This window comes from Jaculus jaculus, chromosome 2, assembly GCF_020740685.1.
Source record: "Jaculus jaculus isolate mJacJac1 chromosome 2, mJacJac1.mat.Y.cur, whole genome shotgun sequence".
Taxonomy (NCBI): domain Eukaryota; kingdom Metazoa; phylum Chordata; class Mammalia; order Rodentia; family Dipodidae; genus Jaculus; species Jaculus jaculus.
In genome coordinates, this window is record NC_059103.1 from 73,820,906 (window position 1) to 73,845,062 (window position 24,157).

Below are 24,157 nucleotides of genomic sequence, written 5' to 3' on the forward strand. Positions count from 1 at the left end.
TAGTAGGTTGGTCAGGGTTTCATTGCTCATAGCTTCAATTTGATGTTCTGATCCTAATGACTCTTCTATGTTTTGGTTAAATGTATTCCTTGTAGGACTGGGTGATCTAACTGGATTTTCTTGCATTTGATTTTTCATGTTATTTCTTTTGCACTGTGGTCTACCCATGACAGTGTATGGGCAGGTAGGTGGATGGATCAGCCTGGGCTCTAGTGCAATTGGAATCTGAGGCAGCCTGGGGCAGTTGCCAAGCAGCCTGGGCTTTGGCTCTCACTTGCCAAAGCCGCCTATCTACTGCCTGGCAGGGTCGCCAAAATTGCCTGAATTCTCAAGCAGTAATGCACCAAAGCTGCCTGCCTTAAAGCTTAGCGGGGGACTGAGGTACCAAGCCCTGAACCTGCCCAAACTCTGGCTGGGAACACTGGGACCTGGAAACAGTCTGCGCTCCCCCACCACAGGGGAGTGGGGGATGGCAAGGGACAGACAGGTAGGGGATGGCACCTGAGCTGGTGCTAGTGACTCAGTCTGGGCTTGTTGGCCATTGTGGGACTGGGCCCACTGAACATGCGATTGGAGTGCAGAGGCAGCTGTGGCGGGTGTGTGACCGGGCCAGCAGGCACACGATCAGAGCACAGCATGGTGGGCATGCAATGGGAGCACAGCGGCGGCTGTTTGGAGGAGGAGGGGTGGTCTACCCACCCAAGAGGGGATCCGCAATTCCCTGTTTTTCCCCCCTCTGTGCCCTCCCACTGAAAAGAAGACCCAGAAAACCTTTAATGTCTTGCCTTTCTTTCCCCAGTATTTTGCAGAGCAGCTAGGCAGTCGCCATCTTGGCTGGAAATCCTTTTCTTTCTTTCTTTTTTTTTTTTTTTTTGGAGATAGGGTCTTGCTCTAGCCCAGGCTGACCAAGAATTTACTATATAGTCTTGAGTTGGCTCAAAACTCATGGGATTCTCCTACCTCTGCCTCCCAAGTGCTGGGATTAAAGGCATGCACCACCATGTCATTCTTATAGTGAAAACTTTAAAATGTTAAAAGCTTCTATCAGAAAACTCCTAGAGCTAACACTTTCAACAAAATGAGAGGATGCAAAATTAACCCAACTTTAAACTTTAAAACAATTGACAAAAGAAGTTGAAGAAGAATCTAGAAGATGGAAACACCTGCAATGCTCATGGATAAGAAGAATTACTATCACAAAATGGCAAGACAGCCAAAAGCCATCTATGGATTAGGTTCAATCCCAATAGTGTCATTCTTTACAAAAAACAGGAAAAACAATCTTAAAATTCACATGGAACCATAAATGATCCTGAATATCCAAGGTGATCCTAAGCAAAGAAAAAAAACCTACTAGCACTATTATCATACCTAGTTTCAAGTTATGCTGCTGTACTTCAGTAGCTGGGGAGAATACCAGTGCTAGAAAAGGTGAAGCAGAGATGAAGACACAGGGATGAGGGATAGGTTTGAAGAAGGGTTAACCAAAACTTAGAAGATATGAATAAAAGTATATGGATGCCTACTATTTTGCAAGCTAATTAAAAGTGTAATTTAGAGAAACACATTCTGAACAAAGGTACTGTACATGAGTGGGTAAAGCTGCTTCCAGAAGCTGCGAGTTACTAAACTAAAAACCTCAGTGTCAATGAATCATCACAGCCCTCCAAAATAGGTTATTGCCATTGTTTTTGTTTGCCCACCAGAACTGAATAGTGAAACCTTATTGTAGAAGATACCCCACACTTTGATTGCAAGACATAAATAAATCATGCTAGAACTGAGCTAAAAGCTTCCTCACTACTAACAAATTTCACAGAGTTGCAAGACACTGTCTCCTGGACTTGATATGGCCATTACACTTATGAGTGGCAAATTCATGAGACTTAGAAACTAAAAAATTCACAAGTCTCAGGACAATATTCACAAGGTCCCTCCCCAAGGTTATAGAAGCAATAAATCATTTCAGGGAGGGAAAGTGAGCTACCTGCCCAGCTACAAGCTATGCAGAAAGTTCCAGTGGTGTGGCTTTCATAAATCTTCACTCATGATAGAGTAGGATTTCTGATGATGTAGCTACATTTGAGTCATCTACGCTCCTATCAATAACCTCTTACTTGTAGTCTGTAAGTAACCCCAATAAACTTATTGGTTCACCAAGTTGGTATTTAGCATAATTTCACATTGACCTATTGTCTGTGCCCTATCTGGGGTGAATAGACATCTGTTTGTGTCTCCCTAGGAAAAGCTAACATAACAGGGAGTCATGTTCTTCCTGGTGAAGCCATTGAAGAGTTGACCATGCTCCTGTAAATAACCCATAACCCATGCTCATGCAAGCAACTCTAACTAAACTGAAAGGGTCACACACTCTAAGAATACATCAAAGTAGGATGGGAATTTGTTGAGAAGAAGAGGTTCAGTTAGAGGTGACAGTGGGAGTGTATTGATAAAAATGCAGTATATATGTGTATGAAATTGTCAAAGAATATTTTTTTTTAATTATATAAGTGACTAAGAAAATGAAAACAATTCCAAAATACAAATAGAGAAAAGATCACAAAATAGAGAGAAAAGTAAAAATACTCATGCACATATGAAAACATAGTCAAGTTCAATAGCAACCACAAGAAACCCTTTCCACCATTTTCACCATCCCCACCAGACTGGCAAAAATTTAACAACTGGCAATATCAACTCCTGAAAAAGATGAGGGCCATCTGGGAGTCTTACATGCTTCTAGAGAATCACACACACATGCAGCCAATGTGGAAGAATCTAGAAACTGTGAGGGCATGTACATGATCACTTAGCAACTAAAGCCAGAGGTGAATAAGAACCTACAAACTGTCACCTAAAGCACATAAGGAGATTGAAAGACACACTTATTGTGACCATTTTTTTTTCTCAATTTTTATTGACATCTTCCATGATTATAAAAAATATCCCGGGCTGGAGAGATGGCTTAGCAGTTAAGTGCTTGCCTATGAGGCCTAAGGACCCCAGTTCGAGGCTCAGTTCCCCAGGTCCCACGTTAGCCAGATGCACAAGGGGGCGCACGCGTCTGGAGTTCGTTTGCAGAGGCTGGAAGCCCTGGTGCACCCATTCTCTCTCTCCCTCTATCTGTCTTTCTCTCTGTGTCTGTCACTCTCAAATAAATAAATAAATACATAAATAATTTTTTTAAAATCCCATGGTAATACCCTCCCTCCTCCCACTTTCCCCTTTGAAATTCCATTCTCCATCATATTCCCTCCCCATCTCAATCAGTCTCTCTTTTATTTTGATGTCATAATCTTTTCTTCCTATTATGACGGTCTTGTGTAGGTAGTGTCAGGCACTGTGAGGTCATGGATATCCAGGCCATTTTATGTCTGAAGGGACCACGTTGTAAGGAGTCCTATACTTCCTTTGGCTCTTACATTCTTTCTGCCACCTCTTCCGCATTAGACCCTGAGCCTTGGAAGGTGTGATCAAGATGTTACTCAGTACTCCAGTCACTTCTTTCCAGCACTACGATACCTTCTAGGTCATCCCAAGGTCACTGCCATCTGAAAAGAGAAGATTCTCTACCCAAAGTGAGAGTAGCATTAATATAAGGGTATGAATATTAAGAGAAGTGCTTACTGGGCAGTTTGACAAGCATAGTATATACATTTATCCAAACATCATCAGATGTTACACCCCTAGGGTTTATGACTACCACTGTTTTAAGTATTCAGTATCAGGGATGTATTCCCTCCCATGGAGCAGGAATCCAGTCCAATTAGAGGCCAGTTGGTTTCTACCATGAGAGACGTGCCACTATTGTACCCATTGGCTCATTTGGACTGGCTGGCCAATTATAAGGCTTGCAGTGTCCACTGGTGAGTATTTTCACTAGTGGTATTTGCGGGGCTCCTTCCCGCACGCTCAGGTAGTGCCGAGGGAAGGACCAGGCCTGCTGGTTCCTCCCTAGGGGTTGAGGGGATGATGAGCGTCGGACGACCCAGAAACCTCTCCTGGCCACCAGAGAAAAACCACACTGAGTCGGGAGTCTTTGCAATGCAGGAACAACTCGCTTTATTACTCTGAGCAGTTGCCTATATCAGGTTGGGGACGAAGGCGGGGATTTTAGGGTGGGAGAAGAGGTAAGGGCCAATAGTAAACTTTAACTATTGAAATGGTAATTACAATTACCACGAGGAAGTAGCAGGCCAGAAGCCCTTAGGCATCCTGCTGAGTCATAGCTGGCCAGAGACAGGTCGCCAAACTTTAGCTAGGCTCAGGAAGTTCCACTAGGCCTCACGCCTAGGCCTTTCAGGGCCTAACAGTATTACTTTCTCCCATTGAACTGCATGCAGAATGGCTTCTACCAGCTTTCTGTCAGCTGGTCTCCATGGAGGAGGTTATCATCTCAGTTCCAGCAGGATTACTCAGTGGCCTTGCAGCCCAAATATGTGGAGTCTTCAGCAATAGGGTCTAGGCTGGTTCCATGTCCCAACTATTATGAATTGAGCAGCAATAAACATGGTTGGGCATGTACTTCTAAGGAAAGAAATGAGTCCTTAGGATATATGCCTAGGAGTGCTATAGCTGGGTGATATGGTAAAACTATTTTTGACTGTCCTAGGAACCTCCACAATGAATTGCACAATGGATGAACCAGATTGCACTCCCACCAACAGGGTAGAAGGGTTCCTCAATATCCACATTCCCACCAGCATGTATGGCCATTTGTTTTCATGATGGTAGCCAATCTGACAGGAGTGAGATGGAATCTCAATGTAGTTTTAATCTGCCTTTTCCTGATGACTAGGGATGTAGAATATTTTCTAAATGCTTATACACCATCTGTAATTCTTCTTTTGAGAACTCTCTATTTAGCTCCATAGCCCATTTTATAATTGGCTTGTTTGATTTCTTATTATTTAACTTTTGAGTTCTTTGTATATCCTAGATATTAATCCTCCATCAGATGTATAGCTGGCAAAGATTTTTTTCCATTCTGTAGGTTGCCTCTTTGCTTTTTCACAGTGTCCTTTGCAGTACAAAGTCTTTGTAATTTCATGAGGTCCCAGTGGTTAATCAGTGGTTTTATGGCCTGAGCAATTAGGGTTATACTCAGAAAGTCTTTGCCAAGACCAATATGTTGAAGGGTTTCCCCTACTTTTTCGACTAGCAGTTTCAGAGTTTCAGGTCTGATGTTAAGGTCTTTAATCCATTTGGACTTAATTCTTGTGCATGGAGAGAAAGAAGAATCTATTTTCATCCTTCTACAGATAGATATCCAGTTTTCCCAGCACCATTTGCTGAAGAGGTGTCTTTTCTCCACTGAGTATTTTTGGCATTTTTATTGAATATCAGATGGCTATAGCTACCTGGACTTACATCTGGGTCCTCTATTCTGTTCCATTAATCTACATGGTTGCTTTTGTGCCAGTGCCATGCTGTTTTTGTTATTATGACTCTGTAGTATAGGTTAAAATCAGGTATGGTGATACCACAAGCCTTATTTTTGTTGCTCAGTTTTGTTTTAGATATTCAAGGTTTTTTTGTGGATCCATATGAATTTTTAGATTGTTTTTTCTACATCAGTGAAGAATGTCATTGGAATTTTGGTATGGATTGCATTACATGTGTAGATTGCTTTTGGTAAGATTGCCATTTTCACAATATTGATGATTCCAATCCAGGAACAAGGGGTGCTTTTCCATTTTTTAGTGTCTTCTGCAATTACTCGCTTGAGTGTTTTATAGATTTCATTGTAGAGATCCTTTACTTCCTTGGTTAGGTTTATTCCCAAGGTACTTTTTTTTTTTTTTTTTTGATGTAATTGTGAGTGGGAGTGATTCTCTGATTTCATCCTCTGTGAGTTTATTGTTAGCATACAGGAATGCTACTGATTTTGTGTATTTATTTTGTATTCTGCTACATGACTGTAGGTGTTTATCAGTTCTAACAGTTTGCTGGTAGAGTCTTTAGGGTCCTTTATGTATAAAATCATGTCATCTGCAAATAATGATAACTTGATCTCTTCCTTTCCAATTTGTATCCCTTTTATGTGTGTCTCTTGCCTTATTGCTATGACTAAGATTTCCAGTACTATATTAAATAAAAGTGGTGACAGTGGACACCCTTGTCTTCTTCCTGATTTTATTGGAAAAAGCTTCCAGTTTTTCCCCATTTAGTAATATGTTGGCTGTAGGCTTGTCATAAATAGCCTTTATTATGTTGAGATATGTTCCTTCTATTCTCAGTCTCTGTAGGATTTTTAACATGAAGGGATGTTGGATTTTGTCTAATGCTTTCTCTGCATCTAATGAGATGATCATGTGATTTTTGTCCTTCAACCTGTTTATATAATGTATTACATTTATAGATTTGCTTATGTTGAACCATCCCTGCATCTCTGGGATAAAGCCTACTTGGTAAGACTGAATGATCTTTCTGATATATTCTTGTATTCTGTTTGCCAATATTTTATTGAGAATTGTTGCATCTATGTTCATGATGGAGATTGGTCTGTAATTTTCTTTTTTTTTGTTCCATCTTTGCCTGGTTTTGGTATCAGGGTGATGCTGGCTTCCTAGAAGAAGTTTGGTAGAATGCCTTCTTTTTCTATTTTATGTAAAAGCTTAAGAAGCAATTGTGTTCTTCCCTGAAGGATCGGTAAAATTCAGCAATGAATCCATCAGGGCCTGGGCTTTTTTTAGTTGGAAGATTTTTGATAACTGCTAGGATCTCCATGCTTGTTATAGGTCTATTTAAGTGATTAATCTCATCTTGATTTAATTTAGGTAGGTCATATAAATCAAGGAAATCATCCATTTCTTTCATATTTTCATACTTTGTTGAGTATACACTTTTATAGTATGTCCCTATGAATTTTTAATTTCTCTGGTATCTGTTGTGATGTTACCTTTTTCATCTCTAATTTTATTAATTTGTGTGTCTTCTCTCTTTCTTTTGGTCAAGTTTCCTAAAGTTTTATCAATCTTGTTTATCTTTTCAAAGAACCAACTCTTTGTTTCAGTGATTCTTTGGATTGTTTTTTTGATTTCTATTTCATTAATTTTTGCCCTAATCTTTGTTATTCCTTCCCATCTACTGATTTTTGGGTTGCCTTTTTCTTCTTTTTCCAAGGTTTTAAGATAAACCATTAGGTCATTTACTTGAGACCTTTCTAATTTCTTGGGTTTTTTTAAATATTTTATTATATATTTATTTATTTATTAGAGACAGAAATAGGGAGAGAGAGAGACAGAGAAAGTGAGAATGGGCACGCCAGGGCCTCTAGCCACTGCAAATGAACTCCAGATGCATGACCCACCATGTGCATCTGGCTTACGTGGGACCTGGAGAATCGAACATGGGTCCTTAGGCTTCACAGGCATAGGCCTTAACCATTAAGCCATCTCTCCAGCCCTTTTTTTAAATTTTGTTTGTTTTTATTTATTTGAGAGCGACAGACAGGCAGAGAAAGAGAGAATGAATGGGTGCACCAGAGCCTCCAGTCACTGCAAACAAACTCCAGATGCATACAACACCTTGTGCATCTGGTTTACGTGAGACCTGGGGAATCAAGCCTCGAACTGGGGTCCTTAGGCTTCACAGGAAAGTGCTTAACTGCTAAGCCATCTCTCCAGCCCCCTTTCTAATTTCTTAATATAGGCACTTAAAGCTATAAATTTGCTTCTTAGGGCTTCCTTCATTATGTCCCAGAGATTTTGGTATGTTGTGTTCTCATTATCATTTGGCTCTATGAATTTTTTGATTTCCTTCTTCATTTCTTCATTGACTCATTCATGATTTAGTAGTGTATCATTTAGTTTCCATGATTTGTGTATGTTCTATAGCTTTTCTTGCTATTGATTTGTAGTTTGATTCCATTGTGGTCAGATAGAATTCAAGGAATTATTTAAATTTTCCTATATTTGTTAAGATTTGATTTGCTCCCAATATATGGTCCATTTTAGAGAATGTTCTTTGTGCTGCTGAAAAGAATGTATATTATGAGCATTTGGATAAAATGTCCTGTATGTCTGTTAGGTCCAGTCCTTCTATTACCTCATTTAGTCCAGATGCCTCTCTGTTTAATTTTGCCAGGAAGACCTGTCAATTGATAACAGTGGGGTGTTGAAGTCACCCACTACAACTGTGTTTTGTGTTAAGTGTAGCCTTAGTTCTAATAGCATTTGTTTGATGAATTTGCGGGGCCCCATTTTAGATGAATATATGTTTAGGATTGTAATGTCCTCCTGTTGGAGTGGGCCTTTAATCAATATAAGGTGACCTTACTTATCTCTCTTAATTAATGTTGGACTGAAATCTACCTTGTCAGATATTAGGATAGCAACCCCTGCTTGTTTTCTAGGTCCATTTGCTTGAAACACCATTTTCCAACCTTTCACCCTCAGATAATGTCCATCCTTTGTAGAAAGGTGGCTTTCTTGGAGGCAACAAATTGAAGGATCCTGCTTTTTAACCCAGTCTGCAATCCTATGTCTTTTGGGTGGAGCATTGAGGCCATTGATATTAACAGATATTATTGAAAGGTGTGTATTTATTTTTGCCATTTTTTGTAGTTCTTCTGGTTTTACATTTGCTCTCTTGTGTTAACTAGCATTTGAATATTGTTTGTTTTTTCTCAGTTCCTTATATGTGTGCTTTTTTTCTTTCCTTCAGCATGGAGGATTCTTTCCAGTATTTTCTGTAGAGCTGGTTTTGTCTTCAAATACTCCTTTAGCCTGCTTTTGTCATGGAATGTCCTTATTTCTCCATCTATTTGAATGGATAGCTTTGCAGGATAAAATGACCTTGATTGACAGTTATTATCTTTCAGAACTTGGAATACATCACTGCACACCCTTCTGGCTTGTAAAGTTTGTGTTGAGTAATCTGTAATCCTGATAGGCTTGCCTTTGTAGGTAACTTGATTTTTCTCTCTGAATGCTTTCTATATTTTTTCTTTGTTTTGTGTGTTTGATAGTTTGATTATAATATGGCAAGGAGAGGTTATTTCCAGGTTTTGTCTGGCTGGTGTTCTCAAGTATTCCTGTATCTGCATTGGCACCTCTTCCCCAGTTTGGGGGAAGTTTTCTTCTATGATTTTGTTGAAGATGCCTACTATGCCTTTGGACTGAAATTCTTCTCCTTCTACTATGCCCTGAATTCTTATGTTTGATCTTTTCATAGTGCCCCAAATATCTTGAAATTCCCACTCATACTTTTCTATTAGTTTGTCTTTATCTTTGTTGGACTATATTAGATCTGCAACCTGGTCTTCTAGCTTAGATATTCTGTCCTCTCCTTCATCCATTCTACCAGTGAGATTTTCTACAGAGTTTCTTATTTCATTAACTGTATTCTTTATTGCTAATAATTCTAATTGGGTTTTCTTTATTATTTCTACTTCCTTATTTATGTCTAGTTTTGACCTCTTTATTTCATCAAATTGTTATCCTGTGTCTTCTTTGATTCCTTTGATTTCTTCTTTGACTTCTTTGAACATATTTATAATCATTCTTTTGAAATCTTTCTCAGGCATTTCCTCTAACTCATTCTCACTGAAGGTCATTTCTGATGCATTAATACTTTTTGGTGGATCTATATTGACTTAATTTTTGGTGTTTCTTGTGTTTTAATGTATACATTTTTGCATCCTGGATTATTTAATGATTGGATTTTCTACTTAGTTGTGTATTATTAGATGTATCAAACAATCTGATGTTACATATCTTCAGGGTAGGAGCTTAAGGCACTATGTGTGACTCTCAAGACTCTCAGAGTATCTACAAAAGTGCCCGTAGGTGTTGGGTTTGCCTGTTATGAGAGTATTCAAGTAGGCTGAATGGAACCAAATACAGATAGTTTCTGAAATTTAACTAAACAATGTACACTTTCAATAAAAAAAACCACAGAGTATTTATCCAAGAATAGGTATTATGACATCCAGATCTTCTGTCTGTCCCTTAGGCAGTGTGGTGCCTCACCCATTCCCTTAATCCTGACAACAAGGAGGTTAAGTTTTCTGGTCGGTTGAGGGTTCCAAGTCAGCTTGAGACCCTTCCTAATGTATAACAGAAGAGGAAACAAAGCCACTGTAAATCAAGAAGCTATAAATAGCAAGCCCAAAATACAGCTTATTTAAGAATGGCAAATCTGACCATCCATCGGATTTGACATATAATTTATCCTGATATGGAAGGTGAAATTAGCACTTCTGGTTTAGGCCTATATAACAGGTTTATTAAGCAGGTACTGAGTTGGTGTAATCCCAATTACCTTTTGGGATGATTTTGGTCTTAGTTATTTTGCTCCTGCTTGAATCCTGCTGTTGGTTCAGGTAGGCGTGGCTGGGTCCCTAGACCGCTGCTCTGTTCCCTGGAGCTGTGCACTGGTGTTGGTGGAGAGGAGGCTGTCAATGCTGCTCTAGTTCTCTCGCTGTTCCACATCTTCTTCTATCTTGTGATCTGCTCCTCTGTTGTTCACTGTCATTCTCCCTTCATGTTTCTTGAGTTGGCGGAGAGCTCTGGTGTGAGTGGAAAATCCCCTCACCTGGCTTTTCCTGCAGCTTAAGCTGAGCCTAGCTGCTGGGTGGCACGCCACTGCTGCAGTCCTGTGGACCTGCTGGAGCTGCTTCTGCTGGCCTGTGAGGGGTCTGAATGCTCTGGATCTCTCCTACTTCACCATTTCCATTTCAATTTCCCATACACCTCACTTTTTAGTAAAAGTGTGTATTTTGCTGGGGTTTTTTTTTTGGGGGGGGGGGCTTTTCCTCCCTAGGCTGCTTTGGTGTGATACCTATGCCGACATCTTAACCAGAAGTCCTATTGTGACCACTTTTAAATAGCAAAACCTAACTCAAATTAAATGACCATCAGTAAAAGAATTACATCCAATTGCAATATATATGACATGAAATATAAATTAACTATGATTACATAAACTAACAAATTTTGAAAAACTCAAACTTAGTAAAACTGAAGAGTCACAAAATTATAGTTTGATATCTGTTGCATTTAGTATCATGCTACTTGTAGCAAACATCCCACCAAGAGCAGCTTCTGGGAGGAAAGGGTTTATTTTGGCTTACAGACTCTAGGGGAAGCTCCACAGGGCAGGAGTAAACAATGGCATGAGCAGACAATGGACATCATCTCCTGGCCAAAATCATGTGGACAACAGCAGCAGGAGAGTATGCCAAACACTGGCAAGGGGAAGCTGGCTGTAACACCCATAAGCCTACCCCCAATAATACGCTGCCTCCGGGAGGATTCAATTCACAAATTGCCTCCAGCTGGGGACCTAGCATTCACAATACATAAGCTTCTGGGGGGAACACCTGAATCAAGCCACCACAATGATATATATATATATTGGTTTTTCGAAGTAGGGTCTCACTCTAGTCCAGGCTGACTTGGAATTCACTCTGTTGTCTCAGGGTGGCCTTGAACTCACAACAACCCACCTACCTCTGCCTCCCGAGTGCTGGGATTATAGGTGTACTCCACCATACACAGAAATTCCATATATTTTAAGCTAAAAAAAAAAAAGGAAGAAAGAAAAATCATGCTGGGAGTGATGGCACACACCTTTATTCCCAGCACTCAGGAGGCAGAGGTAGGAGGATTACAATGAGTTCAAGGCCACCCTGAGACTACAGAGTGAATTCCAAGTCAGCCTGAACTAGAGTGAGACCCTACCTTGAAAAAAACAAACAAAAAATAATAAGAAGAAGAAAAATCAAACTACCATTTATAAACATAGGCTTGTGTGGTAAAACTATAAAGAAAACACAGGGAAATATAAACATATCGTTTAAACATTAGTTACTTAGAAGGGACAGAAGAGAACAACCAGATATACCAAAGAGCATGGTAATAATTTGCCTAAGCCGATGAGTTTATTGGTGTGCATACATAATTCATGTTATACACAGTGATGAATTTGTTGGTGTTATACACAAATTCTAAGATTATTAATATTATACACACAATTATATTGTACATATAAATAAAATAAAAGAAAAAGAAATAAAGGTCTTTTGGCACCACTTTATTTGCACTAGAAGAGATGGAGAGTAAAGAAGGAACAGCTTCCAGTGAGACTGATCCCTGCATTGTTCACACTCCTCCCCAGGAGCCCTGCATGCAGCAGTATATTCTAGATTCAGGAGTACTAATGAAACACAATGGTGTGTCATTAGGTGTGGAAGGCAGGGAAGGGGGAGGAAGGAAGAGTGGAGAACAATACTCGAGCAATTGCCCTCCACCTTGCTCTGCAGCTGCAAGGCCCTCTGTGTGCACTTCTGGGGAAAACAGGTACCATTAACTACTAGTGCGCTTTTGTCTGTTAGCCATCTAGCTTCCTCTCTGTGTTAAAGTGACCATAAATAAGCTTGAAAAACAAGAGAGAGCAGAGAGATCTCAAATTTCTACTCCATAAGTGTTCTTCCTCTCTTCCCAAACATTCTCAATAATGCTAGGACAGACTGACACCCTCCTATCCAACACTTTACTGAAATTCCTTTTCCTTTCCAAGGAATTGTACTTGGGACTTTAAATGAGAAAGGGAGGGTGCTGCTATCAGGAGGAGGGTGGAAACTACAAGGTACAGAGACCCTGAAGAGACTCTAAAATTAGGTTCGTGGCCATGGCTGCAGCTCTATCCAAGTGCTGTCATTTCAAATCTGACACTGCTCCCATGGTCCTACCCTTAGCTTTTCATAATTAACTAGTCTCTCATCACCCTGCCTCATACTCATCATGCCAGGGCTGTTTTGTACTGCCTTTATCTGAAATTACCTGTGACTTTGGGTCCTAGACATGCAAAATCTTATTAATGTCCCTGGTACCAGGAACCTGTAGCAAGAAAATTCCTCTCATCTAAGAGACAGACAAGGCCAGACCTTTTCTTATCTCACCTATTTGGGCACAAGAGTTATGGTGTCTAGTCAAGTAGAATTTCCCAGGAGAATCACAAAAAACTGTCCTTTTGCTCTCTGACATTTTGGGAAAACAACTGCATGGGTTCCTTTTTTGTGTAGTGAAAACTTATAGCCTGGGACTTCTAAATGACAGACTGTAAAATCCTCCTTTTGTCCTTCTCAAATCTTTGAATCTCCCCAGTTAAAGCTCTAGACTTGGAAGTCCAGCTAGCTTTGCCAGTCAGTGTTCTGTACCATTGGAACAGGGAAGTCACTACTCATTTGCAAATGTGCACTAGAGTCTCAAAGAGGGGATGTTGCAGTCAGGTTTGCATTGCTGGCAGAAACCACCTGACCAAGAACTGCTTGTGGGAAAAGGGGTTTATTTTGGCTCACAGACTTGAGGGGAAACTCCATGATAGCAGAGGAAAATGATAGCATGAGCAGAGAGTGGACATCACCCCCTGGCCAATATAAGGTGGACAATAGCAACAGGAGAGTGTGCCACACACTGGCATGGGGAAACTGGCTATAATACCCATAAGCCCACCCCCAACAATACACTGCCTCCAGGAGGTGTTAATTTCCAAATCTCCATCAGCTGAAAATCTAGCATTCAGAACACCTAAGTTAATGGGCGACATCTGAATCAAACCACCACATTCCGCCCCTGACCCCCATAAGCTGATAATCATCCATGATATAAAACACAATGCATTCAGTCCAAGTTTAACAGTCCCAATGTTTTTAATTAATCCTAATGATGTTCAAGCATCCCCATAATCCAAGGCCTTTTAACTAAGCCATAATACCAAACAAAACTCCCCCCCAAAAAATCCATAATGGCACAGAATAAACATTCAAAAGATGGCATTGGACGGCCATATTTGCCGGTGCGGCCCGAGCCGTCAACAACAAAAAGTGCGCGGGCGCTCGGCCAGCGCTCGGACGGGCCCGGGGACGCGGGGCCCGACGCGCCGCCGCCCGTCCTCGCCGCCGCCGCCCTCGCGGCCTGGCCCGTCTGCGCCCGGCGCGCCCGCCGCTCGGGGGGATGGATGTCTTACAAGCCGAACCTGACCGCGCACATGCCCGCCGCCGCCCTCAACGCCGCAGGAAGTGTTCACTCGCCTTCCACTAGCATGGCGACATCCTCTCAGTACCGTCAGCTGTTGAGTGACTATGGGCCACCATCGTTAGGCTATACCCAGGGAACCGGGAACAGCCAGGTGCCTCAGAGCAAATATGCCGAGCTGCTGGCCATCATTGAAGAACTGGGAAAGGAGATCAGACCCACATATGCAGGGAGCAAGAGCGCCATGGAGCGGCTCAAACGAGGCATCATCCATGCCCGAGGGCTGGTTCGGGAGTGCTTGGCTGAGACAGGACGCAATGCCAGATCCTAGTCTCATTAGATCTGAAGGTCCTGTCTTTCTACAAGATGGGAGGTTACAGTTCATCTCTCCTGTTGAGACAAAACTTTGTTTTCAAAATGGTAACCGTTTAGTTTTTTCTACCATGGTTCACTAAGCTCTATACCTACACCCTCAAAGATTGGGAAAAGATTTTGCAGTAAAATTTGCATTTTAAGTCGTTAGGATGACCCAAGTTTTTTTAAATTTTATTATTTTTAGCATTGACTTAAAGAGGCATGTGACATTACTTTACAGCAAACTGTCCTAAAGCCAGTGTCTCCCTTTAACCTTCTTTTGAGCACATTTGCATCACCTGAATTGGTCTGCTCCTTTTCATAAGCTTGTCTGACTCTGAGGACTCCTAGTGCACACTGACAGCGCTTCACTCCTAGCTGGCTCACCTGCCACACCGTAGATCCTGCTCAACAGAGCTTTGCTTAAGCATTTGCATGACTGAGTGCTTTGAAGTCCATCTTAAAGATGCACAAGTTATAAATACGAAGAAAGAGCAATCTACCAAACCTAACATGCACCCTGAACATTTTCATACTAAGAGTGTAGATTTCAGTTCTATGTTTATTGTAAGTTGATCAAAACATCTGGAAGAAAAGTGACTAAAATTGTTTGCATCTTTGGATGTATTTATTACTTGATGTAATAAAGCTTATTTTCATTAAAAAAAAAAAAAAGATGGCATTGGGCATAGCAAAGAGATATCCAACCAATACAAGATTTAAAACAACCAGGGAAAGCAAGCTCTGTAACACCAAGTCCAAAAACTCTGGTCAATGACAAATCTCCAAGTCTGATAATTCTAACTAGCAACAAGTCTCTGGACTTGCAATTTTGCCACTCCAGCTAGGCTACTCACACTCTTGGAAAACTTCATCCAGGTCCAGCAGAAATCCTTAACAGCCATCTTGTGATTCTGGCATCTCCACTGGGTCTTCACTGCAACCCATGATCCATGTTCATGGATCCACCAGGTCTCCATGCAAACATCCAGCAAACCTGCTTCACACTGCTGATGGCTATTTCCAAACCACAAGACCATATTGCAAACTCAATGACCCTCTCTTTCCTGCATTTCTTATACTCCACATTACCAGGTAGGGTGCCAATTTGTTAATCCGGGGGTGGGGGGATAAAGCAGACTTGGAAGAACAGGACACTTCTTGGGCATTCAGGCCCCTTCAAAAGAGTCTACATTCTTCCTGTTTCCCCAGTGCAGGTCAGCTGGCCCAATCTTATGGTTGTAATCTCTCAATTGCAGCTGGATGGGCAGCAATTTCACCCAAATATTTCATTTTTTCTGTGCCATATGCCTCAGCTCACACCAGTCCATGCAATGCAACCCTGCATAAGATCTCAGGAAACAGGCATGGCAACAAGCCTACACAAATTGCTAGCCCAGTCCAAGCAAAGCTCTCTCTCACCCTCACCAGCCAAACCTCATAGTCCATGGTTCTTACTGCATTCAGGTCTTACAACTCTGACCAGAATTCTCTATCAAGTTGTATTTACAGCACTGCAAGGTGCCTCTTAAGCCAAGGTTTCAAATCCTTCCACATTCTTCTTGAAAATCAGCTCCAAAGCCACACAGCTGCAAATGACCCCACTCTCAGTACCAACTTTACTGTTGTAGACAGGTTCTCATTGCTGGAGAAATCACCTGACCAAGAGCAGCTGTTGGGAATAACAGGGTTTATTTTGGCTTATAGACTCGAGGGGAAGCTGTATGATGGCAGAGGGAAATGATAGAATGAGCAGTGAGGGAAAATCACCCTTTGGCTAACATAAAGTGGACAATAGCAACAGGAGAGTGTGCCAAACATTGGCAAGGGGACACTAGCTATAATACCTATAAGCCCGCCGCCTACTATACACTGCCTCCAGGAAGTGTTAATTCCCACAGTTCCATCAGCTGAGAACCTAGCATTCAAAACACCTAAGTTTATGGGGGACACCTGAATTAAACCACCACAGGGGACAATATCTGGTAACCAATGCTCAGCTGGTCTTTCTAGGCCTCTTTACACCTCTCACATAAAAAGATAAAATGCTGTCAAAAGGAAGATGGAGCAGACAAACCAACTTTATATGAATTAATGATGTCTAATGTTTTTCCCTAAAATATTTATTCATCAACATGTAAAAAGAAAGCTGTATACTGGTTGCTCAGGTATATTCAATTTCTATACCACAGCCTCAAAACAGACCACGCCATATTCCAAGGTAACTTTTGAGGACTTGAAGTGGAAGTCTTCAGTGCTCAAATATTCATTACATTTTTGAAACACATTTTTTCATTACTCACAATGTCAAGAAGCCAAAAGAAAAATCAAAGCAGGGAGGTCACAGTTGGAGTAGGAATGTGATCTATGTGCATGTCTAACTCTTGTTTGGGCTATGTCATCCAACTAACCTCAGATGACATCATTGTGATTGAATAGACCCACAAGAGATCAGAAAGAGTATTTTGGTAACTAGAAATACAAAAATATGCTTCCAAAAAGTAAAAAGATGAAGGTAAAAGAGCAGTAATAAAGAGTTTTTACTACCCAGGAGTTTAGTTCCATGGATGATCCAAATGTGCATAGCCTACACCCTTTAAGGGATGTACTTTAATATTGCAATTCAGATATGCTAAAAAAAAAATGAAAGCAGGCATTCAAAGAAATATTTGTTTTACACATGTTCACAGCAACATTATCCACAATAACCAAAAGGTAGAAGTGGCATAAATATTTACCAGTACATGGGTAGATGCATCCCACATGCACTACTACAAGACAGAAATGTTGGAAGGCTAAGTCCACCAAGAATATGACCTATAGTAGAATTAGCTGGGCCAGAAGGTGCTACAAGCTTTCTAAGAAATGGCAGCACACACAAAAAATTAACAGTGGGAATTACTTTATATGAAATAAGAATCTCAAACAAGTAAATATTAATATAAGAGAAAGCTGGAAAGGTATTTCAGAACAGTGGGACATATTCAGGTTTATAAGATACTAATAAAAGGCTTCGACATGTTTAGACTTCAGATGAGAGGCATAAATGACTTCTCAGGAAGAAATGTATAGATGTTTGCATTTATGTATACACAATCTTGTTAATAATTCTAAAACATTACTAACTCCGCCTCTCTGACTTGTGATTCATCCCACAAGAACATTATACATTCACATGGTTATCTTCTCATTGCTGGGACAAAACGCCAGGCCAGAGGCAATTTATGTGAGGAAAGGGCTCTTTCTACCTTACAATTTTGGAGGAGTTTAATCATGGCAGGGAAAGCATATCAGGAATAGTCAGTGAGTTGTCACACCTCCACATCAGCAGAAGGAAAGGGAGAGAGTGAGCTTCTAAGCCCTGGCAAGCAGGGACTGAACTAGAAATGTAAAATACCAAGAATTGCTAACAGTCACACACCTCCTGTAGCAAGATTCCGCCTCCCAAATCCTGGGGAGTAATTTGGGAGTAAGCATGAAGCACAATCACAAACACATGATGCTGTGGGGTATATTTTATATTCCTACCACCACAAAAGTCTAGTGGCTTCATTACTATTATGGCAGAACTACCATTTGCCAATCTGCACCCAGCGTCAAGCTCTAGACTCATTCAGGGCTTTGTCTCAAACCTGGCTAGGTCATCTGAAGTGAGATGATGACATTTCTGTCTGCTCCTTTCATAAGGTTAATGGGGAAAATGAAGAGGAGTCTATCTTTCCAAACTCAGGAAAGCTGGTAGTCTATATAAGTATAGACTTAAAACATAGCAGAAACATTTCTATTCCAAAGTATGCATTTTCTAATGTATCGTTATACAAAGAAATAAAAAGCAAGGTAAAGGACATGACTATTAGAGTCCACTGCAAGTCAGATTTTCAATAAGGCCTGGAACAGAGCATTTCAGAGCTCACACTAAAAGCAAAACATTATGTAGATACTAGGGACAACCTTGACCAGAGCCGTCTCTCTGCTTGCAGTATTAACACCTAAGCATACAGAAGGCAAGGGGAAAGGAGACTGCACTGGACCTAAGGCACATTTGAAGGACAAAGTAACTAAACATAAAACAGGCCAGTGTCCCTGGTGATGAGTTGTGTCATGGTCCTCTTACCTTAAAGCCCTATTTCCTACTCTAACTTTAGAAAAGACCCTTGATTGTCCTCCAGGCATCAGATCAGCTCTGGCCTTTGCACATCTGATTTGCCCTTACCAACTATGAATTTGCTCTAGTTTGGATCTTGAATACCCCTCCCCCAAGCACATGTGGGTCATGCATTGGGAAGGGTTGAAATCTTCATGATGAGTGATTTTCAGGATTTACTTAGGTCATAAGGGCATCCCCTGGAAGGAGTGCATGGGGCTTGGTCTCTTCCTCTCCCTCTCTTTGCTTCCTGGTCTATCACTCACTTCCTACCATTGCCATCTGGCACCCTTACTGAAGGCCAAAAAGCAATGAGTGTGCCTGGCTATGTACAGTATAGAACCTCAAAAACTGTGAGCCAAAGTAAATGCTTTTCTCCTTATAAATTGATGATCTCAGGCATTACATTATTGCAATGGAAAACTGACTAATATGATAACATTCACAATCCAAGAAGATAAGATTCTTTCTTTATCAGAAACATACAGATTCTCAAAAATTTGCTTGGTTTTTTTTTTCAAAACTATCGTCAGAAACACATTAATATGTCTCTTCTGTCACTGTGTACATTAATAATGTTTATACCAAAATACATAATAAAGCCTTGCCAGACACTAAATGGATGCATGGAGAGAAAGTCCCAGAATGTACTTGAATGTGCAAGTTTTATCAGAGAATATTATTTAGTAGAATAAGGAAAAGACAGATCCCCAGCTCTGTCCAGACAAACCGGCAGGGTACACTTTTACTCTTAAAAGACAGATTCCTACATTCTCTTCTGAGGGTATATACTCAGCCTATTACTCAAAAATAAAAGATATCTGATATAACATAGGAGTTCCCCCGACCTTCCAATTAATCATTCCTGCTTCTGAGATGGTGTCTCAGAAAATACATTCCCTAGAGAGAAACATGACACATGGTTTCACTTTAGAATGGGTCTCATATGAGAAACAAAGTACAATTACACTTGTACCAGTTTGGTGAACCAGTAAGTTTACTGGGGTTACTTACAGAGCAGGGTGATGAGTTGCTTACAGGAGTGTGGAGTCCCCAAAGTAGCTGCACCACTAAAGAAGTCTCATCTCAGCCTGGATGACAGCCTCCCCATGGCTGCTTAAGTGAAGCTCACTGTGTCAGAATTATCCCCACAGATGCTCTTCCCACAGTCTTGGGGTGAAGACTTAGAGAGCATGGAGACCCCAAAGCAGCACTTCAGTGGGCCCCTTGGCCACTGATCTTTCACCCTCGATATAGTCTATCTTCCCCTGGGACCACAAGACCTCATGCATTATTGCATACAGCTGGCACAGGGATGCCTGAGGTCTCAGGTTGGGGGTCTGATGACCCTCCCTACACCCTTCCTTCTATGGGAAAATGTAAACAGGCCCAAAAGTCTCTCATGAGTGGTCCCATCTGCTTTTGATAAAAGCTGGCAATGGTTGTTTACTGCTTTCAATGTGGAGGAATTTACTATACAACAAATGGAGACTGGCCAGGTTGCTGAATCCTCTAACCAGTCTTCAGTAACATCTAGCCCTGATGTCATTTCATAGCTCAATAACTATTTCAGCCTACAACTTTCTCCCCCCCCCCCCTCTCTCTCTCTCTCTCATAATAAGCAAGAGTGCTGCTTTCTTGGTGAACCTGGTACCAGAACAAGGGTGAAGGAGATAGACACAGAGAACACCCAACTCCTACCAAGCCAGATATCCAGAGATACAAAGGCTACCAAGACCTCATCACTGAAGCAGATCTAAAATGAACCCAAAACAGTTCAGGGAAATTCGCAGAAGAGGGTACAGAAAGAATGTTAGAGTCACAGGCCAGAGAACAAACCATGTTTGTAGCAGCTCAATTTGTAATAGCTAAGAGCTGGAATCAACCCAGATGTTCATCACTAGAAGAATGGATAACTAAGATGTGGTATATCTACACAAGGGAATTCTGTACAGTGGTAAGAAACAAATGACACAATGAAATTTGAGGAAAATTGGTTTGACCTGGAACAGGTCATTCTCAGTGAATTTACCCAATCACAGAAAAAAAAATTGCCACATAGTCTCACACATCTACAGCACCTAAACTGAATCTACCCAAGATACCTTACATACCCAGCAAACATCACGTGGACTAGACAATAGGATGGGTGGGCAGGAAGGGGAGGGCAACGGATGGGGTAGAAAACACAAATCTAGACACAAGCAGCAATGGTACCATAAAACTCTATTTCCTAAAAGGCAGACCAAATGGCTGAACCTTCACCAGGCCCTTAGAGGGAACACCTGAACCACAAGACACTAGAGGGTATGAGGAAGACTAACCCTAATCTTCTACAGCTTCTCTCTCTCTCTCTCTCTCTCTCTCTCTCTCTCTCTCTCTCTCTCTCTCTAACTCTTATATATTAGTTATCTTTATCCTCCTTTCTTTAGTGGACACTGACCTGTAACTCCCAGTACCAGCATGTGGCTATCATCCAAAATGAGCTTTTGATCAGAGAGCCCTACAAGAAAGACAGATTTCTGTCAGAGTACTTGATGACCCACAAAGGTTAGTGGTAAGACCGTACTGCTGAAGACACCTTATGTGGTTGACACATAAAATGGAATGGCATGGCTGGAAGTTGGAAGAGAGTCAATCCCCAGATAGTCAGCATGTCTAGTGCCAGAAGGTGCTACATGGGCGACTGGGGGAAAATGACCAATACCTGTCCAAGCAACTCATGGTCTAACCTACTTAGCAGCAAATAACCTGTTGTGATGCCCACACAAGTGCAATAGTGGCACACAGCCATGGTGGGGAACCAACTGCTTTTGATTTGGCTAACTGATCCCCTCAGTGGTACAGGACCCAGAGCTGGAGCTGGGAAACAAGTCAGAACCATATCCAAACATAATCCCTCTCTCCATTATCAAGCTACCACCATTCATGGGCTACAAGAGGGCCTACACCTATTAAATTCTCTATTTAAAAAGTAAGGGTTATCTCATTTGTCCTGGTGCTAACTTACTCTCCATTGGAGAATCGGCTTCTCTTTTTCAGATAGATGTAAATCCTGAGGAAAGAGCCACCCCATCACACCTCAAAAGGGCTCTGGCTGAAACCAAGAAAAATTGGCAAAATAAGCAAGGGTGCTCTCTTTTCCTGGTGAACCAGATACCAGCACAAGGGTGAAGGAGATCAACACAGAGAAAAATCAATTCCTACCAAATCAGAGAACCAGAGACCCAGAGGCCCCCAACACCTCATCACGGAAGCAGACCACAAAAGAACCCAACATGGCTCAGGGAAATTTTGCGGAAGAGGGGGTGCAAAGAATGTCGGAGCCACATGTTGGGTCATGATATGCAGAGATATTTATCTTACCCATAACTGTGGGCTAACTCCACAATGCATGACCCATATACCTCAACAAGGAAGGGCCAAGGGAAGGGAAGGGTCACGGATGAGCCTAATAATGGCACCAAACTAACTGTATTTGCTGAATACAAAACTAATTAATAAAAAAATATACAGAATTTTACTAAACTAAAAAAAAAAAAAAGAATGTTAGAGCCATGTGTTGGGAAATTATGCACAGAGACATTGCCCCTTACCCATAACTGATGGCTGCCCCACAATGCACAACCCATGTTCCCCAATGAGGAGGGGCCCTGCACAGGGGGGAGGATAGGAAGGAGGCTAATGATGACACCGACATGACTGTATACACTGTGTACATAACTAAAAAAAAAAGTCCTTGAAATCCAAAAAGTATCGCTGGTTGAGTCTTATTGAATCATGCACTTTGTTTCTTCATAGTAAGCTGGAAAATAATATTTGAGTTTTAAATCACATATGAACATTAATGAAAGTAATTTTAACACCCTAAGAAAAAAAGGTTTACTTTCTCTATTTTTAAGACCTGAGCAAAGATGATATACACATAGGGAAAAGATACCTGATTTGATAAACTCAGTTTTTAAAAAATTCCTCCCAAAATGTGTAAATTACAAGAGTGAAGTGGTTGATCAAAATAAGGTATGCTTCACCTACATCATATTTTGAAACCAGTGTCTAACACATCTACATTTCTCTACTAGTTCCAAACATTCCCAATAAAAGATGCAAAAATAGCCCAGATGTGGGGAACAGATGCACTGGTGGCATCTGAAATTGTTAATATTAACTTGTTTTCAGTCATTTCCATCAAAAAACAGTATGGCTGGCCTGAGTTGTGCAGCTTCTGTTATTTCAGCACATTCCTCATTATAACTTGATTTGTTCTCATAGCAAACAAAAACATGCTAAAATAAAATCATCATTCAGGGATGGGAACTAGGATCTGTCCAACTTAAACCTTAAAAATATGATTCTAGAATGAGTATTTAGCAAACAAGGACACGCTGGGCATGTACTCCTCCTAGTGACAGAACTGGGGAAAACAAATGATAAACTTCTCCATGAGTTCTGCATTCATTACCAGCTAACCAACCACCCACAAAGCAGAGTCAAATAAAGCTCCACAGAGGACTTCCCGGCCTCCACCCACCACTTCATGTCTTGCCTGCAAATTCTCTGTGTGATGAAATACTCTTTATTGTTTTATAAAAAAGCTCCCAAGAAAAAAGTTCCCTGATTTTGTTTTTTCTTTAGCAGATGACATTTCAAAAAAACTTGTGCATATGCCCAGCATTTAAAAATAAGAATTCAGGGTGATCTCAGCAAGCATTAACTTCTAATGTCCACAGTCAGTGCAATTTCCTTCACAAATTTAGTTTCATTTCACTCCATTTTAGACCCAATTTCCTGTGACTCCTATTGAAAAATGGTGTTTATACAAAATAGTGTTTATAAATTCTAAAACATACATCAACATCTTCCTTCAAATAGGCAGGCTTCCGGGCGTAGCATGAGACTCAGGACCCACAAGGTAATATGGACATTGCACCTGAGATCTACTACTGGATGGCCAAGGAGATATGTCCTTCTGGGTCCTGAGGTCAGGCCAGGCCTCCATGGAAATTGACCTAGCAATAAGTTTGCCCTTTAACCCCTGTCATAATGCACACCAGAAAGTTATATGCAAGTGTTGTAAAAACCAATTTAGTCATTACGAAGGGAACTAGGCATGCAAGAGGCAATGTTTGATGTTTACTGAAGTAGACATGACATGTTTTTAAACTTTAACTAAGTATCAAAGTATACATTTTCTTCAAGCTGGATTTTTGGTTTTATATTATATTTAAGATTTACCTTTGCCATATATACATACCTCAATTTTTATGCTTTTGCTTTGTTTTATTTTAATTTCTATTTAATACATATGTCAGCTACCTTCTGCTTGCTGAGACAAAATACCTTACAAAAATCAGTTTAGGGGAGGAAGGGTTTATTCCAGTCAGTTTACAGTTCCAGGTTATAGTCAAACATGGTGTGGAAGGCATGTCAGCAGAAGGATGGGAGCTAGTCACATTCAGTCCACAGTGAGGAAGCAGAGGCGATGAATGTTGCTGCTTAGATAGCTTTTAACCTTTTATTTGGTCCAGGATTCCAGCTCATGCAATGGTACCACCCACAGGGTGGGTCCTAATCTAGAAAATCCCTAACAGACATTTTAACTGACAGCCTCAATACACTGAGATGAACTTCCAAACCAGGCAGCAAACCAGGCACAGTTATGCAGGAAGGAAATTTA

General features: G+C 41.0%; 1 protein-coding gene across 1 annotated transcript; it reads left to right on the top strand.

Annotated features, from left to right (window-relative positions):
* The first annotated feature begins 13,965 nt into the window (after positions 1-13,965).
* Positions 13,966-14,629, top strand: LOC123458778 (cyclin-dependent kinase 2-associated protein 1-like). Its single transcript, XM_045144114.1, has one exon. The coding sequence runs from the start codon at positions 13,966-13,968 to the stop codon at positions 14,311-14,313; it is 348 nt and encodes a 115-aa protein (XP_045000049.1). The 3' UTR covers positions 14,314-14,629.
* Positions 14,630-24,157: the final 9,528 nt, after the last annotated feature.